At 42.0% G+C, this 12,866-nt stretch overlaps 2 protein-coding genes across 2 annotated transcripts in view; both read left to right on the top strand.

The window, feature by feature from the left end:
- The window catches only part of usp43b (ubiquitin specific peptidase 43b), a 123,869-nt gene that overhangs the window by 56,596 nt on the left and 54,407 nt on the right, over positions 1-12,866 (top strand). The window contains exons 5-6 of the mRNA XM_078270617.1: positions 4,059-4,194; positions 6,501-6,645. Coding sequence (XP_078126743.1) covers positions 4,059-4,194; positions 6,501-6,645 — 281 coding nt within the window. The remainder of the gene's footprint in view (positions 1-4,058; positions 4,195-6,500; positions 6,646-12,866) is intronic.
- LOC144530843 (uncharacterized) lies at positions 7,104-11,389 on the top strand. The gene is made up of 3 exons (XM_078270618.1): positions 7,104-7,214; positions 10,571-10,818; positions 11,210-11,389. Exons 1-3 carry the CDS (start codon positions 7,159-7,161, stop codon positions 11,221-11,223), a joined length of 318 nt encoding a protein of 105 aa, XP_078126744.1. The 5' UTR covers positions 7,104-7,158; the 3' UTR covers positions 11,224-11,389.

The following is a 12,866-nucleotide window of genomic DNA, read 5'->3' as shown; positions in this document are numbered from 1 at the left end:
GTCCTTTTCTTTTCACTGTGTGGCAGGCAGGGTGAGAGGAAACACTTCTGAGGGATAAACAGAGGAGAAAACAGATTTATTAGAAAAAATATTTTTTTAAATGTGATTCTCTGTGTGAAGAGTTCAGCTCACTCCCAGCCAGATTGCGTCAGTGAGCCGTAAACACTTAACTGTTTGTTAGCAAACCAACATTTTCTGTGCCCAGACAGATATCCAAACACTGGGCTCTGTCCCTCGGCAATCGTCTGCTCTTTGCTATGCTGGACGATTTTGTTTACACTTAATGTAAAGCGTGCTGTGTGAACGTGACACGGACCTTCTGTGTGCATCTCAGTGGCTGAAGCCATTTTATCAAATGAATTAACGAAGAAACACGTCGCGGCTGTAAATAACTACAGGCAGTGTTACTATTTATAGGAACTTTAATTAAGTTTAAGTTTATTTCATCTGTGTAGCACTTTAAAAGCTAACAAGTGTGGCCGGGTTGCTCAGTGGGTAGAGCAGGCGCACATATACTGAGAGGCAGTGCTCGAATTTTCTTTTTGTCTTTAAGGGGGTCTCTCTATCTCATAAAGAAAAGTTGGCACACCCTGCACATAGCCTAACGAGGCTATATATATATATATATATATATATATATATATATATATATGTGAGAGACCCCCCCTCAGATTTTTGACTTTGTTGCTTTCATGGGAGCCAGTCCTCACTCTATGGGAGCTCGGCTCCCTCTGGCTCCCACGTAATTCGAGCACTGCTGAGAGGTTTATGCCTCGACGCAGAGGTCCAGGGTTCAAATCCGACCTGTGATGATTTCCTGCATGCCCACCCACCCCCCCTCCCCTTTCTCACCTAGCTGTCCTGTCAAATAAAGGCGGATAAACCCAAAAAATTATTTGTTTGCATCAAAGTGCTTAACAAAGACAAAAACATATCTATACAGGCATGAAACACACATATATGCATTGATATAGTGGAAATGCAACACAATTCAAGTAGAAACAAGTTGTATAGACACGTATATACACACATATATACCTATACATATATATATATATATATATATATACACACCCATACATATACATACATAGATACACATTAGAACTGATTAGAAATCAGTTTAACTGAATGTTGTATCATAAGATGGGAGCAAAAATAAAGAGTGTTTTGTCAAGAAAATGCTAATCATCGTCTCAAATGAATGCTAAAATGAAAGCTGTAAATGAGCAAAAATATCCACTCCCCCTTACAGAAAGGTTGAGCAGTAACAGTGTTTTGTTTTGTCCACACTGGTATGAAAAATGGAATTAGCATATCCTTAAGCCGAGGCTTGATCAGCGCAGCCAATTACTGTGCTCTTTTCTTCTTTTTTTACTGTGCTCTTTTGAAGTTTCCTGTTCCCCGCCCAAATCACTGAAACAGGAGTAAACCCATCGCTTCAGTAGATGCTGTTTTTCTTCAGATGTACAGATTTAACAATAGTTGTGTGCCTGACGAGAACCAGTAGAATGATATTACACTTCAGTCACAGGACAATCTTCAAACACCTGCTGCAGGTTTATAAATCACTTCATGGCTTAAGGCCCAAAATACATTTCTGATATGTTTGAAGAATATGAACCCAGTCGGTCCCTTAAATCAGAGGTTGCCAACCCCAGGGCTGTGGATCGGTACCGGGGCTCTGAACATTCACTACTGGACCAATCGTATAACTTTATAGGCTATTACTGTAATAATTACTGTAAAGCTGCAGTGGGTAGAATGCAAAAAAACCAGCAGGATTTGAAGTAGAGTCCCTCTCCACTCTGACGCATGGCACTGCATGGGCAGAACAGCCAATGGGAACGCTCTCTCTTAACTATCTTAATTTAACACTCTTAACTATTAGTCAAAATAATTCATCATTTCTGCATTTTTTTTAACTCAAAAATGAGGTATAATGTCATATAAATTGGGTTTGTCGACCATGAATACGAAAAAAACGTTTTAAAATGGCATCAAAAGCATAAAATAAAACGACAAAACCATAATCTTTGGGCGCCTGGGTAGCTCACCAGGTAGAGCGCACGGCCAAATGCAGAGGCTCAGTCCTTGCCGCAGCAGCCGTGGGTTCGGTTCCGACCTGTCATTCCCCCTCACTCTACCCTTTCACATCTAAGCTGTCCTATCAAATAAAGGCCTATAATGCCAAAAATAATCTTAAATGAAAAAACGTCAAGCTTCAAATTTTGACCCGGAAGGACAACAAGTTAATGGTCGACGGGAAGACAACACGAGGTGTTGGCGCACATTTGTTCTTTTGTTTGGTCGGTAGTTAACGCGCGGCGTCGGTGTAGATGCGGGGTTTTTTTTTAACAAACAATTGCCAATCAATAACTTGTTGTCCAAGAGTTGGATATGACAATCCGTTTATTTGAAATAAAACTAGAAACTAATCAAACTAAATAATGGTTCTTCTTTTAGTCTTACCACGTTATCATACACTTAACCACGTTTTCACCATACACCTAACCACGGTCAAAACACTGTGACGTGTGACCTTGCTGTGTGCAACGCAGCTGAACCAATTAGGCCAAAATGTAAATAAACTTTTTCCACCCCCAGCGTCACACGCTGGTTGCCAATGAAATGGCTCCAACTCATGGGCTAATTAGGGAAAAATGAAAGAAACCTCAGGAAGAGCAGCTAAGGAGGGCTTCCTCTCCCTGGACGAACATACATGCAATTATTAGAGGCTGCGTGTACAGAATAGATTAACATCATCAAATTACATAATTAGGATGACAAAAATGATGGATTGTAAACGTATATGAAGAGTGGATCCGGGAGGATGTGAAGCAGCTTGCAGGTGTCTCAAACAGATAGGACCTGAGCCACACAACCTCCCCTGCAGAGATCAAGCCTGAACCCTCAGACACCAGACTGGACGACAACTTGAACTTCCAGAGAAAACAAACGACAAAATAATTGTCAATCGAAAAATTGGTCCACAGGACAGTGGTGGCCTAAAGGTTAAAGAAGCTTGTGACCAGGAGGTCGTCGGTTAGATCCCCAGACCGGCAGGATAAAATCTGGGTGGGGAAAATGAAAGAGCTGCGCTTGTCCCTCCCTCATTACCACCACTGAGGTGCCCTTGAGCAAGGCCCTTAACCCCAACCGCTCCAGTGGAGCTGCTCAGTGGCCAGCAGATCAGACTGTGGTTGTACTGGGCAGCTTCCAGGTATGACTGTAGAACTGTGTGTATGTGATCAGGTCGTCGTTGCAAATGAGAAATAGTTCCCAATCGACTTACCTGGATAAATAAAGGTTAACAAAAAAGAAAGGTTGGGACCCCTCATCTTAGATCGTAAGTAAAACTATTTGCTCGACTGCTAGCAGCTAAAACAGAACCAGTCTGGAGGTTGAACTGCTGACATGGGACAGACAATTCATAGACCTTGGTTGTGTATTTGTTCAGACGGGGTGTTCTGTTTTATCTAAAGGGGTATTTAGGTAGGCAACAAACATAAAGTACCTGACACATACAATTGGGTGATCATTTTAATTACAATCATTTTTGGATGTTTAAATTGCTGGGGTCAGCCCAATGATGAGGGGTGTTAGTACATTTGAGGATAACCGGAGGGTTAAAAAGGTCTTAAAGTCTTAAATTTGGTAAACCCTGCAGAAACCCTGCCTTCTATGCCATTAGCTGCCGTCTCCAGTCCCTAGACTTCCACAGACAGCTGCTGGGGTTCCTCTGTATCTCCTCCGTGTTGTTCAGAGAAGCCATTATGTCCCAAGCACCCTGCTCATGTCAGCCCTGCCTGTGGAGAGGTCAGAGCCAAGCGCTCGCGGTTTTTAAAAATGCAACGAGATTCCATCATTTGGCACACATAAAACTAAGTCCTAATGATCTATTATTAATGTTAAAATGTATTGATTTATTCATGAAAGTCTTCTTTTGTCCCTTCCTGGCCGTAGAGGAGTAGCTGTGGTAGAAATGGCACAGCAATCAAAATAGTTTGTCGTTCTTTTTCCCACCATCCCTGATTGTTTGTCTTCCTCCGTGGCAGGTTGTTGTGTGTGATTCTGGTGTTCAGCACCAAAGGACAGAGGTACCTGCGGGTCGGGCTGGCTGTGCCTCTGTTTGGCTCCGTGGCCGGTCTGAGAAGGATGGTGGCTGACGAGGGGAAAATATCCCCAGACCAGGTAATGTAAAGCAGGAGGAACTAACCAGGGGGCACCCAGATTCCTCCTTAGATCTTCCTATTTTAAACTAGGGATGTAACGATGCATAAATCAGTATAAATGTGTAAAGATTTGGGCGCCTGGGTGGCTCACCTAGTGGGGCGCACGCCCATGTATAGAGGTTTACTCCTCGACGTGGCGGCCGTGGGTTCGACTCCGACCTGTGGCCCTTTAATACATGTCGTTCCCCCTCTCTGTCCCCTTTCATGTCTTCAGCTATAAAAAATAAAGGCCTAAAATGCCCTCCCAAAAAAGGGCTGGTTGAGATAACCAAATGTCTTGCGATTAGGGCTGCACAATTAATCGCAATTGTATCGAAATCGCAATATGGACTATGGGGAGCAATATTTGTTAATGGCAAAATATGTCTCAAACCATTCTGAATGAAGTATTGTGGAGCTGCAGAGACGTCACGGCCTACAAATCCTGTAGTCCTGTATCTGTAATCCTGTATCTGTTTGGTACAGATCCTCGCAAAAATCCCACTATAATCATTTTAGTTCTTTCAATGTTAATAATTTTCAATGAAAATCTGAATAATGATACAAAAACGATCATTCCCTCCAATATCGTGAATCATATCACAATATCAGCCAAAATAATCGCAATGAGATATTTTCCTCGGCCTAGGCTAGAGCGTACTCTACTTTGGATTTCATTTGTTGGACTACCAACATCACTACGCCTTCTTAGTTGATTTATTTTCTTTTTATTTAGTGATTTTGATGTGGGATTTGTTTTAAAAATAAAAATGTTATTTGAGATAAAATACAATTTCAGTGTCACTTTTGATCAGAGGACACATCTGTTGTTTTGCTGCCAGTGCTGGACCGGCGCCCTGAGCGGTTGGGGGGCTACTGTGCCTTGCTCAAGAGCATTTTTGCACTGCCCATGAGGTGAACTGGCATCTCTCCAGCTGCCAATTCACACTCCCTTCTTTGGTCCGTACAGGGACTTGATCCGGCGACCCGCCGGTTCCCAGCCCAACTCCCTACGGACTGAGCTAGTTAGCGAGCAAGCAAGCTAACATTAGCCAGCAGCTAAAAACACAATATCACAATATATTTCACGTCAGTGTCACTTTTTGGATGTTTTCAGCACTGGGGGGTAGGGAAGGGTTTGTTGTAACGTTACTCAACCCTGCTGAGAGACTTACTTCGTTGCTGGGCCTGGCCGCCGAATATCTCCGGTGCTGAGCCACAGCCCCAGAGATACCGGCCGAGGATACACCTACATCAATGGGATGGCTGCCGGGTGTGGCTTTTGGACTCTCCTCACCTTTACTTTTTGTGGGTCAAACGTAACTGTAAAGAAGCCCGCTAAACGCAAAAGGGGGGAGAATTTCACAACAGCAGTGCGGCCGGCCAGACTCGGACGCCTGGGGCGATATGGTCCGTTTCCCCGACAGAACATAGAAGTTTCTGTTACTGCCGTTAGCATCGTTATCACCTGGCACTGGAGTTTGTGCTGGCTGGGTTCGGATTGCTGTAAGTTAATGATAGTGGCTGGCTGCTGGCTAACTGTGGATGTGAAGTGTCCCCGGGGCTGTTGTCCGCTTTCATCCCGACTGAAGTCCCTTAAAGGCCGGGAGTGAGGCAGAAAAAACAGGGTGGGATAGTCTAGGGACAGTCTACCACACCACGTCTGCTCTGCCCCATCCCTACCTCAAAACATTTATTTTCACTAAGTCCTTTGACCCCTTGGGTACCTTGAAAGGTGCTATATAAGTCCAAGTTATTATTATTATTATTATTATTATTATTATTATTATTATTAGTTAGCTTTGTAGCAACTAATTTGGCAATGGCTTGAATGTAACGGACGTTGATTAATGTCAAAAAGTTACGCACTAAAGCTTTAACTATATTTTCAGCTTTTTTAACTCAAAAACTAGGTATAATTTCACATAAATGAGGTTTATTGACCATGAATTCCCCAAATAAGTGTAAAACTAGTGGTAATAAGATTATGTCGGTGGTGTATATACTGGTGGTAGTGAAATAAAGTGCGAGTTAATTTTCTATTTTTACCCGGGAGGATAAGTTGCATGGTCGACGGGAAAACAACACAAGGGTTAAACCAAATCTGAGATTAGAGGGAGTAGAAATGCAGATGGTGCTCCATCAAGTGGGTTTAAAGTTCACTCTTACAACATTATGAGATTAATGAGATTTTAGCACTGTAATAAGGGAAATTAACGTGTGTGTGTGTGTGTGTGTGTGTGTGTGTGTGTGTGTGTGTGTGTGTGTGTGTGTGTTGGTCTCCAGGTGATCCTGACGGAGGTTTACTCCACAGGGTTCCAGCGCTCCTTCTTTGATGAGGAGGATCTGACCAGCATAGCTGAGAATGACGTCATCTACGCCTTCCAGGCTCCGCCCCTTTACATCAGAGGAGGCTCAGCGCGGATATCAGGTATCTGCATGAATAAAGCCGGAAACTGAAGGGTAACAATTAGGGCTGGGCGATATGGTAGAAAATCAAATATCACAATATTTTTGACCAAATACCTCGATAGCGATACCGCAACGATATTGTAGTGTTGACTATTGGTGCTTTCACAAAATATTTACACAATGAGATTTTTGATAAATAATCATCAGTAATGTGGATATAATGACTAAGTGGGTAAAGGTAAATAATAGAACAGTTACAACAGTCTGGTGAGGTCAGAAAATGACATCACTTTACTGTAATGAAGCCTCTAAAACCAGGAAAAGACACCACTTATGTCCTATCACGATATTACAATATCCAAAATATAAGACGATATCTAGTCTCATATCACAATATCAATATAGTATTGATATATTGCCCAGCTGCCTGAGATATTCGGCGGCCAGGCCCAGCGCCTGTCTCTTCGAAAAAGCCCAGTCTGCTCTGATTGGAGACTTTTGTCTCTCCACGTCACCATCTTCCATTTCCTGTATGAGGTCTGCAGGAAGAACAGAGCGAACTGACAGAGACACGATGGCTGGACCTCAGTGAGTATTTTTAATAACTTTTTCATTTTTTCCTCCTCGTCCTCTCATGACGTCCTGCAGCTGCTCTGCTGAACGCTGCTGATTCACTCTAAACGTGTTTAAACATGATTCATCCTGTCTACAGACGTCGGTATCTGTTCTGCAGTGTGTCCTTATGGCGCTTTAGTTTCTCTGCTCTGTGTAAACCACTGCTATCACAAAGTGTATCGTTATCATCCGTTTGAACCCACTGTATTCACGTTTTAAAGACGTTGTCAAGGAAAAGTGGCAGGAAGAGTTAAAGAAAGGGGGAGGAGGGCGGTGGTTTCCTGTTTATTATTCAGGGGACAATTAAAAGCAACATTGAACCATAAAATCCCGATACATTGAAGGTAATTTCACTCCCCCCTTTGTGCTCCAGTCGAAGTGAGCTGGATCGTGAGCTGGTACCAGTGTTGCCAACTCCTTTTCAAATGAAAGGAGCTAGCACTAGCTCCAAAAGTCTCTAAAAGTAGCTAGTTCATTACGCACTAACGTGCATGAAGCTTAGTGGTTGTGTCAGGTGCAGCAAGTCAGAGATCAAGAGCAAGGTAGATAGAAATAAATAAAAATCTTTAGCCAAATAATCGCAAACTCACTACAGTAACTTATATTATCATTATTACTTAGATGTACTTGAAAACTACAAAATGGAGGCTGAAGAAGACTGGCTTGGACTTCCCCTTCTAACTGCCTGTGCAGTGCTGCTGCGCAAGTGGAGAGAGCAGAGCGGGGGGAGGGGGGTGTGTGTCTCTTCTACAGAAAGTAGAAAGAAAAAGTCGCTAAGGGGTCTAAAAAGTCGCTACATCTAGCAACAAAGACGCTAAGTTGGTAACACTGGCCGCTACAGACGTAATGACTCTGAGATACGCCGCTGATACAGTCTGATGCAATCCAGTAAAACAGTTCAGTCCTGAGTTCCGCATTTTCGGAAGATGGTAATGTTGAGTTGAAAGACGTTGGTTTAACTTTGTTTGTTGTTGACTGAGGTTGTAGTTTGCAGGGGTTATGAACTGGACTACATTATAGTTAGTATGTGTTTCTGCCTATGAACAAAATGGTTTAAAGCTAGAATTAGGGCTTGGTATCGCCACTGATTTCCTGAATCGATTCCGGTTCACAAGCTCCTGATTCAGTTTGATTTCTGATTTGATTCATTATCGATTAGATCAGGGATATTTCCGTTATAATACCAATTTTGCTCGGATATGAAAGAGATTCTCAGTCAGCCTGCCTGACAGGAAGCATGGCATCCTGTTGCTTTTTTAAGAAACACAAACTGTTAACCCTTTCATTGGTTTTATCAGAGTCACAGCCGCAGTGGTGCAGCAAAAGTACTAATACACACTGTGGAAATACTCCAATACTAGTTACTTTTCACCACTAGCCAACAGTGTAGAAACACTTAAAAAAAAATCTTAAAAATGTAACCGCCTTAAAAATTGAGCGTCAGTTCTGGCAGGCCAAGTAGTCAAGACGCATCACATCAGCTGATCTGCGAGTATGTGTTCATGATTTAATCAACAAATCATTTGTAAATCGCCTATAAACGTTATGTGGATGGTTATGTGGATTATAAAGTTGCAACGTTTAAAGATGTACTACAAAGTATTTATTAACCATTTAACGAGGTATAACTATCAGTTGCAACTTTATGAAAACCATCCAAATGTTTGATGGCAGAGTGTGGTCTAGACCTACTCTGTCCTGAGATAACTTCTGTTATCATTTGACACTATAAATTAAATTAGTAAGAGTAATAGTGAGAGTTTTTGTTCAAGTAGTGCTGACAGAGACCAAACTAGTGGAGGAAACTGCCCCTGGCACCGGCCCTGACACGACGGCCGACCTTCGGCAGAAAAGGCAGCGCTGACTTGAGCGTACGTTCTGCGCGTGCGCGAGACGTAATACGTTTTTTAAATTGAGTGTCAGTTCTGGCAGGCCAAGTAGTCAAGACGCATCACATCAGCTGATCTGCATCAGCTGAGCTGCATCAGCTGATCTGCATCAGCGCATCAGCTGGTCAACTCCCCTTGCTGCTAAATGGCTACCCTCAAACAGGGCGTCCTACTTAAAGCTGTTTTAGTTTGCTCCTAACTGCTTGCTGCTCGCATCTATGCAACCCACCTCCTCCCCTGCTCCACCTTGTCGTGTATAAGGTGACATTTATTTCTATGTCATCGTTGCTGCTCTGCTCACATGGGGGAATAGTTTAGTTCTCCCAGTCTTAAACTGTGTGAGCGTCCCCATATGCTGCTGCTGTCCCCTGACTCTCTGCTTTTTCATGGTGCTCATGAAAGGTCAGGGGACTCCTCTGAACAGAGCCATACCGCCCAAATTGAATTCGTTTATTTATTCAATAAAATTTCCTAAAGCATTTTTATTGTCTGTGTTCTTGACTTTAATGGACCTGACAGAACTGAGTTAACTGAGCTCAATGACAGGAAAAATCTAAAGTTTGAATCATCAACAGTTCAGTCCCAATCAAGTCAACTCCTGTTTACATCTGAAGATAAAAAAAAACTAGACATGTTATTTATAAAAACGTACATATTTACACTTGATATGCTCAGTGGCCCCTTTAAGGTACAACTGCGAAATCTGATTCAATCCAGTAAAACGGAAGATGGTAATGTTGAGTTGAAAGACGTTGGTTTAACTTTGTTTGTTGTTGACTGAGGTTGTAGTTTGCAGGGGTTATGAACTGGACTACATTATAGTTAGTATGTGTTTCTGCCTATGAACAAAATGGTTTAAAGCTAGAATTAGGGCTTGGTATCGCCACTGATTTCCTGATTTAATTCCGGTTCACAAGCTATCGATTAGATCAGGGATATTTCCGTTATATCAATTTTGCTTGCATATGAAAAAGATTCTCAGATAACTAATGCTGAAAATTGTACAAGGAACCATCTAACCTGCTGCATTATTAAAACTAGTAATGCTGTCATTTAAATTGACCCCCAAAGCAGTTACATAGAGACAGAAAAAGGGCTTTGTTTAGTGCAGAGGGTGTGACGCAGAGAGTATACCTAAAGCCATACACCTGTAAAGCCGCCATGCCCGTTTTTCCCTCTTCTCTGCCAAAATGTCGCCTAACTTTGGAGCGTTATTTAACACGACATGGATTCCGTAGATCGTCTGCTTTCATATGATACCAACATCTTCACTCTAGCTTTAAAACGGAGCCTCTTAAAAGAGCATGTCAGGATTATGAATCAATATCAGATCATTCAAATGAAGATCAATTTGAATTTGAAAATCAATTTATTTATTTTTTTTAAACCAGCTCTTTCAGAGAATCATCTGAAACGGAATCTGTCCTCTCATCTTAACAGGACATCGGAAGTCAAACAGCTGCTTGCGAGAACGCTGCAGGAATTGGGAGCGGATGATTTCCGGGCTTTCAAGTGGTACTTGGAAAAAATAATCCCAACAAGCAAGCTGGATGGTGCAGACAGGCTTCAAACAGTGGACCTGATGGTGCAACTTCAGCCTCTGCAGGCGGTGGATATGACCATCGAATATTTAACAACCATCAACAGGAACGACCTGGCGCTGGAGCTGTCTCAAAACAACGCTGGAGGTAAAAACATGCAGCTCTTCATTTAAACGTTATCGCGACAATCAACGCTTGAGTCACTTTGACACAAACTTCACAACAAAGTACAGTGTTGAGGTACTTTACTGTATTTCCACGTTCTGCTATTTCTGCGATTCTTTCTGCTCCTACTCCACTACATCTCTGTACTTCTTACGGCCCTACATTTATGAAAAACTAGGGATCGACCGACACTGGATTTTTTTTTGGAACCGACATGCATTTACAGTGAAAATTTCAATCTTTTTTAAAGATTAAAATATATTTACGGGTTTAGGGGTTACAGATGTTTTCTGAGAATGGTTTTAAAGAGACAAATTCAAAGTAAAAGCATCCCAGAATAAGATGTAACACTTTCTGTCTCCGTCTGTTTCAGTGTCTCAGAGGTAACGGGGTCGCCGCACAGCCACAGCCGCTTCCGCCAACCCACCGTTCGTGTTTCCAGTCATTTTCCCTCCCCATCGTATGTCCAAACATCTCTGTACGATGACTTCCCGTCTGTTCCCATCAGTGCAACACTTTGTGAACATTTCTTAATAAATCATTTAAAAAAGGATTCCAAATGTTTTTGTTCTGTTGTTGTTAAAGCTTTAGATTTCAGACTTGTTTTTCAACAGCTGAGCGACATGCAGGACGTATGAAAAATAAAGGTAACGCTTTATAATAAGCATCATTAATTAACACGGTGAATTTATATTTAAGTAAACTAAATAGCAATTTCACTGTGAACAAACAATTGAATTGTAATTAACAATGTAACTATTTATAAGTAATGCTATAATTTGTGATTTTAACAGTTTATTGTTGCACACGTCATAGCATTTTATATTTTATATCAAGTATGTGTTCATGATTTAATCAACAAATCATTTGTAAATCGCCTATAAACGTTATGTGGATGGTTATGTGGATTATAAAGTTGCAACGTTTAAAGATGTACTACAAAGTATTTATTAACCATTTAACGAGGTATAACTATCAGTTGCAACTTTATGAAAACCATCCAAATGTTTGATGGCAGAGTGTGGTCTAGACCTACTCTGTCCTGAGATAACTTCTGTTATCATTTGACACTATAAATTAAATTAGTAAGAGTAATAGTGAGAGTTTTTGTTCAAGTAGTGCTGACAGAGACCAAACTAGTGGAGGAAACTGCCCCTGGCACCGGCCCTGACACGACGGCCGACCTTCGGCAGAAAAGGCAACGCTGACTTGAGCGTACGTTCTGCACGTGCACGAGACGTAATACGTCTCCATAACAGCAGGCGGCGCTAATCTGTATTGTCGCCCAAAAAATGAAAACTGGCAGCTGATTGAACGTGTTTCTGAAATCATTTTAAGCGAGAAATAGGCCGTGCAGTTGCTAAATCTGTCTTCATTTCAGATCGACAAAGGTCAGTTTAACAGATTTTCGTCACATTTTGAGAGGCCGTTAGTCAGGCTCATCCCGCTCGTCATTTCCAGGTTAACGCTCCACCAATCAGATTGGCCATTGAGTCCGACTGCCCGCCTTCAAATTCAACATGTCAAATCGGCCCAAATGAAGTCAGACGGCCCCTCCAACGGACGACGGCACGGAACACACCGAACAGACTCGAGTCACTGACCTCGCCAGACCTCGGCTGATTACCGTGTTGGTGTGTCAGGGCCATGACATCAAGGATGTGAAAACAAATATTTAAATAGCATCTTGACCTGCTATATCATTTTTTTTAAAAGACATTGAAATGTAATTTTTTTTGCTAAATATGGGACCTTTATTGTGGATGTAGGCACAGATCGGTAAGCAAACAAACCCATTTGATTAATTTACTTTGCTTAATGAATCCCTCAGGGAATCCATTTTACTGCAGGGGGCCCTCGGAGAGCACATTAAGAAGAATATAACTTCCCAAAGAGCTCTGTAAATTACATCCCCCCGCCCTCCGTGCAGATCAGATTTATGTCTTCATTTCATCTGTTTTTCACCCAGTGAGGCAAAAATGTGAAGTACCTCAGTGCGTAGTATCCCCTTGCTGTTTGCTTTGTGTTGT

Source organism: Sander vitreus, chromosome 15 (assembly GCF_031162955.1).
Source record: "Sander vitreus isolate 19-12246 chromosome 15, sanVit1, whole genome shotgun sequence".
Taxonomy (NCBI): Eukaryota; Metazoa; Chordata; class Actinopteri; order Perciformes; family Percidae; genus Sander; species Sander vitreus.
Note: the sequence above shows the minus strand (reverse complement) of the source record. Positions and strands in the feature narration are given on the sequence as shown.